The following is a 20,679-nucleotide window of genomic DNA, read 5'->3' as shown; positions in this document are numbered from 1 at the left end:
TACGACGTCTTAGAAGAGCATCCGAGTGAGGATGATAATACAGAGATCGTACAGCCATGTGCTTTTTTAAACTTGACAACGCCATATTGGTGGTGGGCCAGAAGTTTGTAAATCCACTGTGCCAAGTTTGATAGACAGGTATCATCTTTAACCAGTGACAGTCGTTTCTTCAACATTACATACCAACAACAAGCAAGAATGGATTTATCTTAAATAATATATATATATTATAAACTTTATTTCAACGATACGTTTCATGTCAAAATCTTATCACACGTAAAGACAGATTTTCTAATAACGGACATTTTTATTCCGCCACCCGATAAATTATATTTCAGTAATGAGGGTACCGTGCTCAAATCAGGACTAACAAAGGCTAACTAATCTTGTTTATTCGTACCGTTATGCGGTTTTTATAATGAGTAAAACATCACGGAACCATATTCTATTCGAATTGAATTGAACTTGACTTCAACAAAATCGGTGTACCCCGATCCGGAACAAAATTCGAAATATCTATCTAGAAAATTACAAATGTACACCAGATACGACGTAATCAAAAAGTAAACCGAATTCTACCAACATACCGAAAGTATTCCCGAATTAAAAAAAAAAAACAGCCAGAGATTTCCATACTTATTAGAAATTTTATACGAGAAGAAACGTTTTGAAATACTGGGTCCAGTCCCACAGTTCCGAGTTAAGATTTGACTCTGAGTTAACACACTGAAAATGAACTAACTTTAACTCGGAGTTAACTCTAACTCACAACTGTGGAACTGGGTCCAGGTATATGGTGCTACATCATTCACTCCGCTGTCACCCCGGGCATACACACTCTCGTCATCACTTCGATATCTCATTATAGTCGATGTAAATGTATATTTAAAAAACTAGTGTAACAAACAGATCGACAATCTTAAAAATGACGGATTACCAGAAACCATACACGCACGTTTGTCAAACTGTCGTTATCGAAGCTGTCGCTCGCCGAGACGTAGATATGGTAATCATAGCGAAAGCTGTGGCGACCGAAACAACCACGACACCGGTTCTTGAATATTGAAACCCTCTAATACCGGCTTTGTATCAAATATGATACAGGTAATTGCAGCCTATTTGGATAGATGGCGTAGGGGGCATGAACTGCTTACGTGAAATATAATACACCGGGATCCAGCTCCACAGTTCTCAGTTGAGATTCAATTCATTAGCGTTAACTCATTGAAAATGAACTAATTTAACTCAGAGTTAACTCATGGAACTGGGTCCAGGCTGTCTAGGATGTCACGCAAGAATAGCTTGAAAGTGTTTTCTTCGTTTTCTGGTTTTCGTTTTAGAATATAATTCTAAGGCCATCAGTGTGGTTCAATCTCTATTTGCCACCTTCGTCTTATCTTGGGCATTATAGGGAAGGGTTCAAATTTTCATTTTCATGTTCAGTAAATCGGTGTTATATTCGTCCCCTACCGCTTTCGTACTCCAGGCCTGGCTATACTTAAATATTTACCTTTGTGGTGCATGTAGTTTTCAACACAATTAAACATCTGAAATAGTATCATAATTGAGAACGACCGACGATGGAGTATTGTGATATGTCTATGAGTAGTATAGCTCTTAAAAGGGTAGAACTATTTTCAAATAGTAATCGTAGTCAGGTCTGCTATTCCTAACTGTAGACACATAGATAGCAGATATCACATTGCGCGATGGAAGGTTACGAAGTCAAGTCATCTTATGCGCTATATACAATAATAATAGCAAGCGTTTTGTCACAACCACGCCGTTAAGTGTCAACTACTGGACGGTCGGCCAACGCCTAGATAGCCAGATACAACGATGAAATTCGAGTGAGGATAATTCAAAACGCCATGGAGTAAAACGTATGATATACGAACTAAGTGTTAATTAAATTCGCCTGAAGATATGAACTCGTAACAAGAAAAGCAAATCGTGTCAAATCAAATTGTTGCAAATCGTCGACCAAATTGGCGAGGAAACGTAAGCTACTTTATTTTAACACAAAGCAATAATAGGATTTAAACATTACTTCCTAAAGGAAAAGCTACATTCTCAAAAAACCATCAAACAACTAAGAACGTTTTCCGTCATAAGACACATTTTAATTTGGCCTATGTGAAATATAGATTAGCCAGGACTTCATATTCTTGTATAGGTTGTGGTAGATACAAAGCTATATAACATTGAAAATGAACCAATTTCACCTCAAACTAACCAATGACCGGGTCTTGGTCTTTTGGTGCACAGTTATCAGTTGGAATGTTGCAATCGGAAAATTTACTTATTCTAACCCTAGAGCTAAATAGTACTTTGAACTATAGGACTGGGCCCAGATATGTTCGTATAGTCAAAATAATCATGAGACTTGATCAAATTGCCCCGGTCAGCTGGAAAAACTCAGCATCAACATATTTCCGAATTGACAAGAACCAATTTCACAAAATACAAATAAACAAACACAATCAACCGTTTCAGAAGTTGACGCCTCAAGAAATTACCCACGTTGCGTTATAGATCGCGGGAGCTGCCATCTTCCGTCAGGTTGTTGAACAATTGAATTAACAAAAAAAAACTAATTTTAACAACTAATTCAGCCGGCCGAAACTCAAGACCACATTTTGCCGTATGTAGCCTCAGTCCAGCGACTTTTACCGTTACAAACTCCCGGTCCGCGCCACCAGTTTTCGATGTCGGCGTACGAGCGTCGTTTCAGCGCGTCGTCGGCGTTCGCCATCGTGCACAGACGACACCAGAAATACGTGTTGATGAAACGACCGGTGCCCTTCCAGCGGAAATACTCGTTGTACAACGCGTCGTTTTTGTCGAGTTTGTGCAAGTAGGCGGCCAGGTGTTGCGGAGATTCGAAATCGTCGACGTGAATGAACGAATGACGAGGCGCCGCTCGTTCGTAGTCGATCTTGTGCGCGCCCATCACTATCGGTACGACGTCATGACTGAAACGATAGAAGAAAATGCATCGCTCTTAGGAAACGAGTATCAACGCAGCTTGAAAATGCTTGAATCAGTGCAAGGGAGACTAACGATCGAACAGAGTATTGCGCATCCATTTTCATTGAATTCTGTAATTCTATTTAGATTATGGGTCCGTTAATGGTTACCATAAAACAACAAAGCGTTTTCACGGACCTTCACCAATTTTCCGAAGGCTACCAAACGATCTATTATAGAGAACAGTTAGGTACTACACGCAGAAACGTAATTTTCAAATATTTTATAGTGGCGTATGAGACATCATCTTCACCCATCAAGGGATTCGAACCCACTACGCTAAAGCTGTTCGCCGAACCCCTTGACCTCACGAGTCGTTGGAGTCGTTACTAGCCGACCAGAATCCGGTCGTACCAATCACAGCGCTTGTAACAAACGACTTTAGGCTTCTATTGGTTTTCCCGTTATTATAGACCAATCAGCGAACGTTTTGCTGAACAAGGAAGTATTTCGCAAATCGATATATGACGTCATGCGCCAGTAATGAAATCACGCTTCGTGAGGCCAGGGGGCTGGTGGAAGCGAGTTCGGGAGTGATACCGGCAAGCGAGGATGATGAGACATATGAATGAAGCACTGCAGTCTCTAAAATTAATACATCCCACTGATATCGGCGTTAAACTTTTCCAACTTAGGTATCGAAGCATCAAAACTATAAATACGATACTCAGTGTGTTTAATGCGAATTTCAAGATTTGAATTAGCGGTGTATTAAGTATTACCCGGTTTGACTAAGTGCAAAATGCCCTTGACGTTTGTTTAGTGACGGGTTGAAACGAGGGTAAAATTGTTCGTTGACATTGAAACGCAGGGGTGGAGTCAGGCTGTGAAAATGTTATCTCGGCAAAAACAAAGGCCGGGCCCGGGCGGCTTAGGCCCCCATGAATCTGCCACTGGGTAACTGGTTAATTCGTCAGAAACCCTATCGTAATTCTGCTGAATATTATCATCGTTACCGTAATTATATATTTTGAAATGAAATATTTTCATTTTCTATAATACTTTGAGTTTAGACAGCATAGTTGGTCAGAAATCCCGTTATCGCTGCTTTGCTGCTATATTTAATTTCGTAGTTGTGTATAGTATATTGTCTGTTGACATGGTAAAACACGAGAAATAAATTCCCGGCGTATTTTACACAGACACAACTGGCACGCGATGATCGCATTATATCGGGCGGTGGCACGATTTCCAGGATTCGCTAATTAGAACTACGCGCGCAACGGGCGCCGTTCGAGAGATTGCCTGCAGCACTCGCGATTAAGACACGACAAGAAAGATAAATGAGTTGGTACGTATTGACTCGGGGTAATAAACAAGTGATTACGATATATACCTGGGGGTAGCCAGTCGATTAATTACATCCTGGTACAACTTCTCGGTAGTCGCTTTTATGTCCGTGAACATATATACATCGTTTTGAATTACCATAGAAATGAATGTCAGTATTGCCTCGTCGAGATAATGAAGAAATAGATAATTACAGCTTTTTAACTAACTTTGCTATATCGCAATTATTGATAAGAATCGCATTATACGGTCTTATCGCTAATAACTAGTAGTAAATTGAATACCGCTTTCACCGAGCCAATCATTTTGCGTCGATGATGATTTTTCTTGTGGTCGACTATGGAACAACTACGCGCGTCTAGATCCGTCAAATTCATAAACAAAGCGACTGAATCGACCTGAATCATGATACCGGAAAACTATCGTCTATAGCCTTGGAGTCTTTGAAATACAACTGCTTAACAGAAATTTTCCCGGGGAGCATCTCCGAATCCCTTGAAAAAGATAGGTGCGAGATTTTCACGCGGTGGCCTTGTGCAGCCGGATGATATGAGCCGGGCCAATGTCAACTCGCCTCCGCCGGTCCTGCGAAACGGTATTCGGAGTCGTCAAACAACTCGGTATCAGCCTTACGTTACAACGTGTAGTATACACAGATGACAACTTCAAAGTCAATAGATACCGGATACGTTGTTCAAATGTATCTCAACAACCCTTTTACCGTTGTTTAGCAAAATCGAGCTCTTATACCAGCTGCCAAAAAAACACTCGCTATTAAACACAAAAGAACTAACAGATTTGTTCAACGCCGTAAAAACCGTTACAATAATGTTCATATACATCTTTTCCTAGTACGCGTTATCCAAGGGGTTCTGTGCGAGTCGATGTGCGCTACGTCATCAATATCGGCGTTTCAAAATAACAATAACAATCAGGAATTTTGACATTTGTTCTGTAATTAGAAATTTTTCATAACTGTAATATCATTTTTGATAAATTCTGATCGTTATTTTTTGAGAGCAAGTGCACTACGTCATCAATATATCGGGGTTGGACTGGTTGCCGGTCAATTCAATTCAATAATCAGTACATTCAAATCTAAAATAACTTTATTGTTTATTTAATATTATATAATTCGAATCATAATATCATCCATTATCGACAATATCAGACGATGTGTTATTTCGCAAGACATCAATAAACTTTCAAGTTAGTTTTCTCAGTATATCTACGCGGTGTTCGTGCTAGAACGCAGTTAGAATCGAAATGGTTGTTCGCGGTTGCGGAACGGTTGATTATCGACGTCGGGTCTCGTTCGTTTTATCATCTACTGTCAGCGAACGTCGAAACCGCCGAGCGCCAGGGGACGCGCTGGCGGCCAGCAGGCAAAACCGCCATTTCAGCCGTTTCCTAATATGTACGTACGTCATCTCCGACCCATCGGAGCGAATAACGATAGGTCTCATCGATTCAACGGCAAACGGTCTGCCGCTTACGGGACGTACACGTCGAATGTTATCTAGTCACTAGTAGACTAGAATAACTAGTCACCTTTTATTGTGATGTTCTAATATCTTATTGATAAAACATATTTTGTAAGTGCCTTAGAACTGTGTTTGTAACTCGTAATACGGTACTAAATATGGTGAATGATAAAAAAACCATAAAAGATTGTCGAATGATTCGACTAATTTCAGCGATCTATCAAATGAATCGAGGGTATATGGAAAGTACTTCTAGTCACTAGTAGACTACAATAACTAGTCACCTTTTATTATACTGATGTTCTAATATTTTATAAGTGCCTTAGAACTGTGTTTGTTACTCATAATACGGCGCTAAATATGGTTAATAATAAAAGAAATAATAAAAGAATTTCGAATGATTCGACTATTTTAGCGATCTATCAAATGAATCTAAATTATATAGATAGTAACTCTAGGATGATAATGAAATTGCAAATTGAAATTGCGATATCATTTCGATTTTTACAACCAGTGGCGCGCTTTCAGGTTCGTACTTATTTCGCCACGTTCGTATATAGTTGTTTTCGTTTGGCTGTTCGCGTTGACATCTGTTTAAGCATCAATTAAACTGAGGTCACAAAGAATACACGACATTCATATAGGTAATCGATGATATAGGAACCCGAAGATAGAGTAATGAAGGTTCGACAATCGCTATAGATTTTCCGATCGATTTGTGACAAAAGGATTGAGCGATAACGTAAAAAAATATGATCAATGATTAATAATGATAATAATCTATTTCGTATAAATGATAATAGTTTCTTATTTACAGAAAACATGTGGAGATTTTAATCTACCGCCTGAAGATGCGTCGAACGTTGCGCGTGGCATCGTTCACAAATCAACCGCTTACGTCTCATTGTCCGCGACAAATATTAATTGAATTATTATTACACCGCCCGCAGAGAAGAATTAGCAACAACGCATCAGAACGACGATAGAATGTCATTACGTTTTCAGAAGCAACAGAAACGTTTAAAGAACTGAAGATAGAGAAGATACGATATTCGGTATCAAACTGGTTTCGTTGCGAGCTAATCGGCACTGTGTTAGCCCGTGGACTCTAAAAACGTTTTAGAGTCCATGGTTAGCCGAATGAAAGTGTAACATCATTTTGACTTCGGGGTTAAATCTATCACGGTGCAACGAAATGTATAGATTGGTATTATAGACTTTAACCCTATATTGCATGAGGAAAGACTAGGGTTGCTTGATTGTGATTTTTTGTTTAAACATGCCGAAAATTAACCCATTTACATTTTTCTAGTCAGTTTGTTTTTGCCCAACTCCCCCCCCCCCCCCAAAAAAAAAAAAAACATTGTGCTTTATTCACTATACGCTGTAAGAGAAAAGATGGCAAAGTTACCAAAAAAACCTTATTCTATCACCATTTGATGGTACTATTAGGCACCAGATATGCCCATGTTCGTGAATACAAAACGCAACAAGGGGTCTAGAGCAGCGAATTTATGAACGTCATTGCGCAAAACTATGTACACATAATGTGCACGCAATGCAGAGAGGGTTAAATTGTTTGGTGCAATACAACTGTATCCAAGCTATGGGAAATCAGTTGGGCACAAAGATCCCGCATCGTATCAGCAGCCCCCGTAGGTAGTCTGTGGCGGTTGACCGGTCCAGCTGCCACAACACTAACGGGGTGACCATTTGTCTAGACCCGTGTGGCACGCACGGTGAAGTTGTTGTTTAATCAGCGATTCGATTACTAGAATTATGCATCCACTATTGTTCAGTTAGCTATAGGTTTATCGTATTCAAATTGCCGTCGTCCCGATATCTCAACTAAGCTTTGCGGTGTATGTGTGTTTTTGTAATTCCTGATAAAATTTCTATATAGATGATATTACATATCTAAGTCTGTCTTATTTCAAACTGTCTTGAATGTTTCTTTACGCGTAGCGTTGGTTATGTTCAATTTACTACTTTTTTTAAAATCCCCTTGATGTAAACGAATTCAGTATATTATCAACATGTCTTAGTTACAAACGATTCGCGTAACGTCTATGCCGATCAAAGTTTGAATTTAGATTTGTCGAGTTCCGATTCGGCGAGGAACGCGTCTGTTAGCGACGAGGTCAATTCCACTACGAAATACAAGTTGAAAAACGTTTGCCATGCATAATGATTCTGCCGCGGCACCACGCCAGTCTAATATGATTGATGTGATTTTCATTTTTTTCATACCGATTTTTTAAAAAAATGGAATTAATGAATAATAACATTGCACGATTGTATAGACAATACTCAGAGTGGGTTAGCGTCGGTGATGTATCAATATTAGACAAAGGACTGGTTTTAACGCAACCGAATTATCAAAAAAGTTGAAAATGTCCCTATCGCAATTAAATCTATTTACACTCACCACCTGAACGAGAGATGTATTATTACCTCAATCACATGAAGATCTTGCAGTATTTTCCAAAAAATTATTTAAAAATTGCATTTGTCTACTGAATAATTGCTCTCATTAGTATTTTTCCAGTTTTTCATTTGAATGTACATCTCTGTAGTCCTAATTACTTATTTTTGTCGAGTATATCGTGTTATTGGATTCGTAATTTTTTCTATAATGCGTTATTAAATCTGTAAATCTCGTGTTGTCCCTCTAATACCTGTAATGGGTTTGAGTGTTAATAGAATGAATAAATAAATGATAGTCGTGCACGATGACGGCATGACTATTGAAATACGATGTAGAGTTTTAGCTAGGCTGGCGGCGTTCCATACAAGATGTCGCCTGGAGTTAATCCAGTATAGGCAAATCACCCGCGTAGGGCAAATCACCCGCGGGCACAGGGGCTCGTATTAGGGTTGTAGGTAGTATAAAAACGATAATCTGTTAATCCAGTGTATGTATATATATATATATATATATATATATATATATATATATATATATATATATATATATATATATATATACACTGGATTAACAGATTATCGTTACTACCTACAACTTTAATACGAGCCCCTGTGCCCGCGGGTGATTTGCCCTACGTGCCATCCTAATCCTAATCCTTCTCCCGAAATTAACAGCATTCTTACAAATCGTTAGTACGCGTCGGTATGTATGTAGCTTATCATACCGCAAACAGTAAAGCTCTGATAAATAATAAAAAAACCAATTCAGCAGTACGGAATTCCCACTTGTTTTCGTGCGATACGTGCCTAAGTGACCGTCACAACACAATATAGCATAAGCTTTTATTATTAATATATATTGCAGCTTGCCCGATACTACATTAGATAGAATAGTGTTAGCTCTATGTATGCGGATCTATAGTCCGATTCGGAGAGTGGTGCAATCCCCAAAAAGGACATCATATATTCAAAGAGGCACCCCGAAAAAAAACTCATCGGAAATCATAAACTCATTTTGGAAATGCAGAAAACAAGTTATCAGTTCATTATTTTTCGTTTTCCCGTAAAATTTCAGAGCGACCAGATTTCTTGAAAGAGGGGTTATAGGCACCCACTGCACCCTTCCCTCGGATCCGCCCCCTGACTTAGCAATATGATATGATACCATAACCGAAAAAAGTCTCTAATTTCAAAATGGACTTGCTTTCAACTACATAGTTTTAGTTTTTTACAGTATGCATTCGTTATATTACGATATGATCCTACGCGCATTTATCCGACGTCATATAGGAAAGAGTTCTAATAAATCTGAATTAGGAGCCTTAGACATTTTGTGTATCGAAACTCTAAAGCGCGTGATAGGAAGATAAACTATCAGCGGTCTATGGTAGCAGTATATATAACACGGCGCATTACCGCTCGCTCTAGCTATATCTCTCAACTCCTCGCCGTTAATAAGACCCGGTTAAGGAGATTTACGAGAGGAAATTGTACCTTAATTGGGGAATAAATTCCACGCGAAACGCGGACGAAATCGAAAATAGAAGTTACCGAAACACTATCAACACACAGACACACACACACGGATCAGGGACAGGCATCATAATCCACAATGGATTGCCGCTAAATTGAAATCCAACTTGACGTAAATTTGAAACCGAAAATCTGGATTTTTTATAGAAATGATAACAATAATTGACATTTATTTCATACAGAGCAAAAATCCTATCTAATACACCTGGAATTTTCTTATTCTCTCTGCGAGCAACAAATTAATCGGGACGCAGGTTCGGTCGTCACTTCGTCAGAATTCAATGTTTATTGACATATGGGCATGTGAGGCCTAAACATTCACTACTTGTCCTGTACGTAATGGTTTTGATTACCATAGTTAGGTTATTACGATTTGAATGCATCGATTTTGTTCGTAAGAATTAACAATATTCATGAATGCAACGCGTGAATTGTGAATTATCCGAAATATGGTCGAGAAATGGTTAATTTCTTCAGCTATTTTGCATGAAAACATGAATTCATGACGCCAACCAAAAACCATTTAACTGGCCTCATGAGTGTCAATTCTGAGTGGTTGATCATAGCATAAGGCTTAGAATCCTTCGTATATTCTAATTTCATCATTAAACATTCTTTAATTTAATCTCAAATACCGTCAATTTAAGTAATCGAAAAATAAGGCACCTATAATCGATTGATACAAATTCCCGGAAGAATTTTCAGTAAGAATCTTCAGTCTTCTGAAGTGTATGCAATGAACAAACTTGGCTTACTCGATACGAGCTTGGCTTACTTTATATGTTAGTTTAATTTGGAATCAGGTCCACTCTGAACCCGGTTTCATAGAGTGAAATACCTCTTATTCATATTCCCCCCTTGCAATAGATCTCAATTGAGGGCCGGAATTGGGGGTTAGGATCAGGGCCAGCAGCACAATTAATCCGTCAATCTATTGCCGGGGGCATCTGACATCGGGGGTCCCATCTGATTCTATGACACCTATATGTTTTTATCGAAACGAATATATAAACCATAACGGATTGGCACATATTGCTGGGATGGACTCGTGAACTAACGAATATACACCGCGTAATTCACAGAGCTAGCCGTGTGCTCGCCATCCATTTGTGTTACTTATCATAATACTGCAAATAAGAGCTACACCGGGAGTTCTATATCGGCGGCGTATATGAGCGAGTAATTCGAGTCTGAATTGTTTTGTAAATGGAATCACAGCGAATCTACACTAGCGATCACGACCGTCCATTATTCATGATTATACAGGTCGACTATGAGCTCGATAACCCACGGGCGACGGACAGTAACACGAGTAACGCCAGACATCGGAGCCAGTGCTCGTATTCGGAAAGGTTTTCATCGGTCGACGATAATAATCACTGCCCGGGGAAAATAACATAATCTTCACATTAGGTTGGAATATTTCGGTACTACGAGAATCCGGGATGGGGTTGATTAGAATACGGGTATCATCTCCGAAAGCGTCTCAAAACATCATCGTGATTTGAGCAAAATCATACGGTGTTTAAGTTGAAGCATTTTTTATGGCAACAATGCAGTATTGATGCCTCGACCTTTAGGGTTTTGTCTAATTAGAGCCAAGCGCAATAAACAGAGAAATATGGAAAGGATTTTTGGCTCGTTTCGTTACTTAGTGCGTTGCCCCGAAATATGAAACACGGTTTATTAACATTGGAAACCCCGACACTCTATAAATAACCAGAGACAAGTAGATCATCACATGACAGATTGAAATCACCACCATTTTGATATCAGTTGACCGCCAATGACGCCGGTTCGTTTCATCATTCAAGTATGTCTCTGGTTTTGCTGCGTGGTAGATGCTCACTGCGAAACGCATTTAACACGAAATCCGTTTTTCGTTTCGAGAATCCTGGCGTACATGCCCTTCGTTTAAGCGACCATAATAATAGCATACATCATTTTGAATAGGCCATTTTTTCTAAATATAAACCGTATAGCAACATGCGCATAATATCAACAGCAACACCGAACGATTAGATCTGATAAATCTTCATCATCAGCGACGATGCCGTTGTTGATGTAACGGTGACATTTCCCGAGCGCTTTGCATCTCACGGCAACGAACGGTCGCGGATTTTTTTCTACAATAGCTAGACATAAATCATCGCGTATAGATTATGATCGTGTTTGTGAAATTTACTCGTGCCAGTAGTCGCCATACGCGCGCGATAAAGGAAGTTTGCAGCGAACAAACAAAGTTCCTAATTGTTTATCGACATATTGGTTCGTATAATCGATGAGGTACCGGTACACACACTAGATGGCGCAACAATACACCGATCTGCCATAAATACTAATCCGATATACACTAACTTTAGGCAATATAAAAATGATATTAGATTAGAGAAGTATATAATAGAACTTGGTGATGACTTAGGAACTAGTGTATTTTAATTTAGGGTCGGGTCCCATATTTTACCTGTGAACAAATTTTCAAACCTTCATTAAGACAGAGCCGATAGAATATGCCCCACTTGTAATACTTTAGGTGACGAATCCCATTTTCTGTTTGACTGTACCTTACTTAACGAACCCCGCAAAAACTATTTGAATTTGAATACCTTTAATACCCTTGATATTCTGAAAAACCCAGCGGTCAACTTAGCTAAATTCATTAAGACCGGCTTATATGTATATAGATCCCTCCAATAGTATATATAGTATTGTAAATAGTTGATGTATATATAATATATATTTTGTAACGTTTTCATTCTCTAAATCTTAATCACTTCAGTGTTGTTTTGTTAATATTTGTATATACATGTGTAATAGTTTTCCTCCATATACCATGGAAATGGTTGGAGTGTAAATAAAATCGTAATCGTAATCGTAAGCCACAACAATTTATGGCGAATAGTAGGACCTTCTCAAGGCGAATAAAACAGACTCTTCGTAATCAACACCTTCAAAATACCGTTCCCACAATAGAATCTAATCCGAATTACATTAATCATAGGCAGTACAAATATGATATTGAATTAGAAAGGTATATTAGTGAACTTGCTGAGGATTTAGTAATTCTAAAATTCTTAGTAATAAGTTTATTCGAATTAAGAATTTAGAATTGGGTCTTATCTCCTGCCTGTAAATAAATTATCAAACCTTCCATTAGATAGAAATGATACATTATGTTCGGCCTGTAATGTTTTAGGTGATGAATTGCATTTTACCTTTGACTGCGACCTACAGAGAATATTTTGAATTTGAACTCTTTTGGCAATCTTGATATTCAATCCAATTTGCAAAATTCATTAAAAAGGTTTAGATGTATATAGATCCCTCCAATAATTAGTATGTTGTAAATAGTGTATGTATATATTGTTAATAACTTTGTGATATTTCATTAAGACAAGTTTATATTTTCTGTTCATTGTAAATATTGTATACTTTGTATAAGTCTCCCTCCATATACCATACAAATGGTAAGAGTGTAAATAAAATCCTAATCCTAATCCTAAGCCCCTTCGCAAAATTCATTAAAAAGAATTATATATAAGCAGATCCTTCCAATAATTAGTATGGTGTACATATTCAATATATGTATTGTTAATCTTTGTTACGTTTTATCAAAACAAGTTTATATTTTCTGTTGTTTTGTAAATATTACATATTTCATAGTCTCCCTCCATGTACCACAGAAATGGTTGGAGTGTAAATAAAATCCTATTCCTAATCCTAATCCCATGTTTAAAACCTACTTACAAAATTTACAAAGATCAAAACAAATTTTTTAAATAAAAAATCAAGACACGACGACGTTTCGGACTCTCGCTCCTTCTAGAGACCATCATCCGGTGGATAATCTTACCGAATTCCATGGAAACTACTTGAATCTAAATATCTTTAGGATCTTTGATCTATTAGAAAATCGAACTTTAAATTCATTTTAGAAAAGTCTAGATGTATAAGTAGATATATTGTCGATTCCAAGCCGTTTAGCTTAAATGAAACTTTTCGGACTTCATCTTTCTCGTTTTATCAGTGTGGGGTGTTCCCTAATACAAAATCTCAAATATCTTATAAAGTATTTAATACTACATCCACGTATATATACGCATCATTGCAAATTAATATAAAACCAGCCATTTGCATTTTGTCGGGCAGTTTATCTACCAGAAAATTATGGACGCGTTCAGGCATTATTTATTCACGGGTAGTTATTTGAGTCGAGTAGATTAGAGCTCGCTACTGATTGTCATGTTGAATATTCAGCGGTAAAAACATGTAGTCAGAAACACGCCGCGTATACAGATTTTTATATCTCATTTCACTGAGTGATTCACGTGAATTTCAATTATCAAAGCCGAGAAGATGGCGATGACGTATTACTCGAACAACAAGAAAATTGAAGTGCCAAAATTCGAATTCTATATGATACAATCTGTCATAACGAAAACACGTTTCGGCAGTCGACTAACTACAGCCATCATCAAGTGGAATGACCAGGAATAAAGTAACAGAGTATATGAATTCGTAGGATATTAACAGAAGCTATCAGAACTAAGGATAAACTGAACAAGCAATAAGAACAAAACAAATGCAAATGTGTCTTCATGTCAGTCCCTGTCCGTCCGAGTGCTATATAGACCACTTTGACCTACACAATGAAATGTTGCAATTCATTTTGCGATGCAATGTATCTTTGTTATCAATGCAGGATACTGGCCAGAAAAAAAAAACTGTAAACCACGAAACTGCCACCAACACAGACTAAAACCCGATAATCCTAATATTGTTTGCTCATTGCGGGTTCGTAATTCCGAGTACGCCGAGTCTACACTTAGCAAATAGTACGTACGCAATATCACGATTTACGACTTACCCGAAAAAGGATAGAAATATCGATTCAACAAGAACGGCCGACGATTTCACCGAGGAACATCGAAAATACGTAGTAAATTGGATAGAAGCCTTTCATTTAGCAAATGGACTCTTAGAGGTTTCACCGTTTAATGTATGATGTCGTATGTTATCAGTTCAGTTATAAATTATCAATTGATTCAATGAAAGTATACCAGACTTCCACCGCGTATCGCCGACACCAGTAAAGAATGTACAGAGTATTTACAGTAAGAAAGGGAGAGGGAGGGGAGAGGGAGCGAGGGAGAGGGAGCAAGGGAGCGAGGGAGCAAGGGAGCGAAGGATCGAGGTAGAGGGAGCGAGGGAGCGAGGGAGAGGGACAGAGGGAGAGGGAGCGAGGGAGAGGGAACGAGGGAGAGAGGGGAGGGGAGCGAGGGAGGGAGGGAGAGAGGTATCTTTTATGGAAGTGTCGATAGGGTTTCTCTCGTATATAGAAATGGCAGCCAATGGCGGCCAATTTGCTGTGGAAATGTCAAACATACAACAGAAATAAGAATATATAAACGTCCCCCGCGGGGTTTGATGATTAAGACGTACGTGGGAAAAGGACGATCCATCGTATCATCAATAATCTCATTGCTAAATCCCCTCGAGGATCGACAGCACTTGCCCACCCGTGAATGTTCGGATAATGCGATTTGCGAGATGGTGCCGTACACGTGCGCGCGTGCGCATAAGGCTCGGATCTTCCGCGGGTTGAAAACATCAAAAGGCGCGACGGATTACGATATCGGAAATGTATGATATAACGTAAAGTTCATTTGCGGCCGCTCGAACGCCGGATTCGGCCGAAGCAGAAGGTGGTTTTATATAGAGGAATGTTGGACGCCAAGCGCAAGCAGTTGACTCACAGTGAGAAGTCGCACTTCTAACCTGAATTTTACATCCATCGCGTCCAATATGACGCGCGTAAACAATGCGCTTGATCGGTTTCCAAAGACATGCGACCGTCTGACGATATCGATGAAGCGAAAACCCAAAATGAAATGAAAAAGACAAACTAGAAAGAGAATCCGACGTTTCGACTGAATTCTGTGGACATTTTAAAAATCGATTTTCAAAATGGCTCATCACGTTTCGTCGGTTTCGAAGTACAAGTCTGATAGCACTAGATTAGTGAAAACCCATAATGAAATGAAAAAAAAAAACCGAAAAAAGGAAATCTTACGTTTCGACTCAATTCTATGTGCCATTTTGAAAATAGATTTTGAAAATCGAAACGTTTGATGCTCTTCTAGTTTTTCTTTATTTCATTTCATTGTGGATTTTCACTTTATTAAGCACGTTTAATGTTTGTTCGTTACACCTCCTATTTAGAGGTTTATGCAATTGATATCAAAGCGGGAAAATGAAAGATTTGGGAAAATGTACTCCTTTGTAAAACGGTCTTTTCAGGTATAGGCCAAGATGTTTAAGATCTGTCATTTTTCAGTAGGAAAGCGCCCCTTTTTGCTGTGAAAAAGTGGCATTTATCCTATAAACGAACCGCCCAGCCCCCCCCCCCCCCCCCACCCAGCACTGGCCTGTATATACTCTAAGTATTTGTTAATCGTCGCGTCAACGTTTTGTTTCATGTATCCTTTAATAGAAACAGGTGCGCGTGTGTAAATGCACTTCTTATCCACTTCAGAAATCATAAATCGTTGGCAAAACTTATAAATCTATAGAATCGGGCCGATTATTAATTTATAAACGCAGCTGTTTCTATCATAATCGCTTAATGACGAATGTATTCGAGTGCTACTAAAAGCGCTCTTTGACAAACCCGTTTATAAGCCGACGTTATTAGGTCCAAATATGAAATAACGAAAAGTTACGGTACTTGAGGCGTTTTTATTCAAGCAACTCGTATAAAATCGCTTTGCTCCGTCGATTACTGTCACGTGGTACAAATCGAATCGCCTTAAATAAATGACCCTACTCTCCACAACCGGAACCTGAATTTTCTGCGATCAAAAAAGCCGCCATTTTGTTTTTGATCTTATCACCGAACGCTCCACTGTCGCAGCAAATCGAATCAAAGCGCTTCGATGAGCGATTTGGTCGCGTTGGGTACTCGCGTTGGCGATTTGGTTAAATAAATGGACGTTGTAGGCAAATCGTTAAATAAATGGACGATTTGATCCGTGTTGATTCGAGTTGCTTAAACGCCTTTAGTGTCGGTACGTATCTGGCTCTCACTCAAATTCGATATAAGTTTCCTTCTGTTTTTATCATTCATTTTAAACAGTGTAATTGGGGTTCTCGGGGATCTTGGCCCCTCTGACCCGTGTTCGAAAATTGTCTGTGATATCAATCATATTAAAATTGATGAAACCAACCACAATTCATATCATTATCGATTGCCGTTTCGGCGTCTGCCAGAAACTACTATAAGCAACGCACATATTTTCATGAATGCATTTTTCATTGAAACATTATATCTGGGAAAACACTGCGTTTGGCCCCTCTGTTCAAATTTCAGGAACCGCCTGGTTGGTGTTATTAGATTACAGTAAACCCCCGATTTACCGTACAATTTTGGCGGTATAGAGAGTATGGCGAGGGGGTTACTATGTATTTGTACAGAAATGTACATTGAGAAAACCTGGCGGTAAGCGGAGGTGGCGGTTAATGGGAGGGCGGTATATCGGGGGTTGACTGTGCATTTTCCAGCTATTTCTAGCCGTGTCTATCGTTTATATCTATATCTGCATACTACATGGCGAGCTTCTAATTGATATCGGCTTTCCGGATTAAATTCGTCGTCACGACTCGGCAAAGATAGCCGAGAATGATTTAGATTCGGTGGATGGAGCTGTCGAAGCATCATAAATAATTAAAATCTTATTTACAGACAATGCGGTTTTGATGGTGCGCTCGGTTTGTCCCTTGTTGCGTATGGTTAATTCAATTTAGCACAGGAATAATAGCATTGTATGGCGGTGTTTATCAGGAAAGTGTAACAAGTCCCGTGGCCGTATGGTGGCTAATAGAACGCCGTCTCTTCCACGAATTATATATTAGTAAGGAATCTATAGCGTGTATACGATTTTCCGACTAATTTGAAATTCCGACGAATTTTGGTAAATGAAGACTGGACGTGCAGACCGATACTGAAGCGCTTCAGACCCTACGAATAACTCGTCGTTTTTGAGTTAGAACTGTCGAAAGCACAATTCCTGCCCGCTTAAAATCTGAAAAGCATCAATCTAAAGAACTTGAGAAAGTCAAGACAGATCATATACACACTTGGTAACTACAGTCACATTACCGGCTCCTGATAAACCGCCACCACGACCAACGGAACATCTGATCGCTTTTTGCATCGAAACTCCCTCGGTCAATCCATCGACCGCCAAAATCCTAAATCTCAATATAGGCGGTACATCGAAGGTTGACTGTATATAAACTATGCCCACAATGATAAGCATAGCAGCTAAAATGATGGTAATGACGATAGCTTAAGATGATAGCTTAAGAGTTCAAATGACGATCGCTAAAGAGTTCAAACCAGTTTCAAAAATGTTCTGATTGATTTGGAATGGTATAACCGAACTTCGAGACAAATTAATGCATTAAGGTATAAACCTCCAACGCAAGGGCCGATTGTAGCTAGCGTAAATAAATGGCCACATGCCGGCCATTTTGATTCTAATTAGCCCGATCGATTATGATGGCGCGGGAAACTAACGCGTAGTTTCATAAACCAATGGACCAAAGGCGGCCAATAGATTTCTAATTCCATGACGAAAATCAAATATTAATTGTAGTCGAGCATTTAGACGGTAAACCAAGATCGCTGTTTTCCACTTCGCGTAATTATTAAATGATCGCATTTGGTGTCTGAGCATCACTCGACAAATACTCCTCGATGGAGCTTTCGTTTCGCGCGACAGACACTTCGCAGACCACTTCAATATTTCAACGCCCGCAATATACGCTCTCCAGACGCCGCTGAGAGCGCAACCCGGTAAAGACACGCGCCGTAATTATGTATAAACACGGACTGTAAAACGTTTTTGAGTCCATGGTAACACTCGATACTACGAGTAAATTAAACTCGAGGTGTTTAAATCGATTGAGTATTATTACTCGGCGAACGGTGCCGGCTATACTCTCTCGCCGGCAACCGCAATTACAAAATTTCCCCGAGGACGCGTTAATGAACGTCCTATACGTCCAATCCTCGGTACAATCATTACACCTCGTATTGAGTTCGTCTGGCAGGTCGATAAAGCTAACTGGCCTGACGGAAACAACGCCGCGGCGTTGCCCCTGCAACACGGGCTTAGACGGGACCGTAACCAGGAAACGCGAATCGCTAGAACCAACTGCGCGGTCTTTCAGCGAAGTGAGACGTCGTTCCGTATGATATATCGGATAACGGTGCCTTTGTAGATTAAATATATGAAAATAATAAGAGATCGGAACGTGATTGGATCACTACGTATGAATATAGTATGATTTCCTATACAATTTGTACGAATGTGTAGTATATCCAATCGTGGTTAGAGCGTTGAAGTTCGAACCCCGTACAATACCGTCCCATTTGCCCCCCACCCCCCACCCCAGGAGTCAATGCGTATCTGGCCTGATACATGACTCCAGGGCGCCAAGTGGTCGGCCGGATTTTACTTCACCCAGGGAGAGATGGCTGATACATGGAGTAGAGTTATAGATCCCATTAAACCTCGCCCAACTCGACAAAGTTGTTTTTCCTAACGGGCTTGGCCAGATTTTGCCGGTCCCATTGTCCGAGTCGGTGAGGTTTACTGTGGTAACATGTGAAGAAATGCAATACTTACGAAAGACCGTTCACGAAAAATTTTTCAGTAATGTAATCCCTGCAGTTTGAGTTCTCGAAGGCAAGATAAAACTTGTACTGTTTATTGAGAAGGTCGAAACACTTGTGCGCCTGGTGTCGCGGGCATTTCTTCGGCCCGCACCCTCCGTACACGTCGACGCCGATGTGTTTTGCCAGTTCTTTCGCGTAGTTGCTTCGGCCGTTGCGAGCACCGCAGTTCGACACGAACCAGGCGACCTGTTTCGTTTTTTCGGCCGCATAGTTTTTGAGCAGCGGTCTCGAATTGACCGAGTCGTTGAACAGGACGAATTTTTCGTAGGGCGTCACGATGGTCGATTCACGACGATAGGTGCACGTCCAGTTGACGTTGGAACGCTGGGCCGATAGGCTGGGTGTGTGGTACGGCGATTCTAATAGGTACAAAGCCCATATTTGATCGGCCGGTCGAGGCCCGGGCGGCTTTGATATGTAGTTGTTGAATAGAATCACGTCAGCAGTGCCAGCTTTTGACCGATCGCTGGTCAAAACGCATTGATTTACGGGACAATTATCGGTTAGAAATCGTCGACGGCCGGTTTCCATACTCCTCAGTCCGGACCACGCCAATATTGTCTTCAACTTCTGCGCGTCGTCGGGCTTTCTTTTCTCGTACTGCGTCCGATTCGGCATGTGTCGCATTTGCGTAACGATCCTGTCGCTGTATATATCCAACTCGGGCCAGATCGGCCCGATGTCGAGACTGTTCGATATTTTCTCGTGTTTCAGCAGTTCGATAGAACCGAATTTTGATTTCGTTCCCGGTATAGGTGGCGCTGCGACGTTCGCCGCGTCACCGCGCTCATTTCCGCGAGCGAACGAGTATTTTCGAACCGCCGATTTCGCGTAACGTTCCCTGTTGAAATCTCGGCCCCATGGCGGTTCGCGCTGCGCGAGGCCCTGCTGCTTTTGGAGAAAGCCCAGGTACAAATTGATGGGTATGATTACGAGGACGCAGGTCAGGACGAATCGGTAAAGAAACCGGGCGAGGTGCAATCTCATCGTGTGTCCTCACTATCCGCAGTAAGCTCCACGCGTCAGTGATTAGTGGCTGAAACGAGAAAAGTATATTAAAGGAATTCATGTATATAACGGTTGACTCGAAAAAAAAAATATATACGAAAAGCTGAACTTCGAATGGTTTTAAATCTTCGAAAATGGACCGATTTAGACTCCGACGTATTTCCT

General features: G+C 40.0%; 1 protein-coding gene across 4 annotated transcripts in view; it reads right to left on the bottom strand.

Moving 5' to 3' along the window:
* Window positions 1–253: 253 nt before the first annotated feature.
* The window catches only part of LOC141912824 (glycoprotein 3-alpha-L-fucosyltransferase A-like), a 32,955-nt gene continuing 12,529 nt past the window's right edge, over window positions 254–20,679 (bottom strand). For all 4 annotated transcript variants that reach the window (XM_074804237.1, XM_074804239.1, XM_074804236.1 and 1 more), the window contains exons 2-3: window positions 19,457–20,542; window positions 254–2,975 (exon numbers count right to left, since the gene is read on the bottom strand). In XM_074804237.1, the coding sequence (XP_074660338.1) occupies window positions 2,627–2,975; window positions 19,457–20,493 (1,386 nt within the window). In that variant the 5' untranslated portion in view covers window positions 20,494–20,542 and the 3' untranslated portion in view covers window positions 254–2,626. The remainder of the gene's footprint in view (window positions 2,976–19,456; window positions 20,543–20,679) is intronic.

The sequence above is a fragment of the Tubulanus polymorphus genome, chromosome 11 (genome assembly GCF_964204645.1).
Source record: "Tubulanus polymorphus chromosome 11, tnTubPoly1.2, whole genome shotgun sequence".
In the NCBI taxonomy this organism is placed as follows: domain Eukaryota; kingdom Metazoa; phylum Nemertea; class Palaeonemertea; order Tubulaniformes; family Tubulanidae; genus Tubulanus; species Tubulanus polymorphus.
The sequence above is the reverse complement of the archived record's forward strand: the minus strand, read 5'-3'. Positions and strand labels throughout refer to the sequence as shown.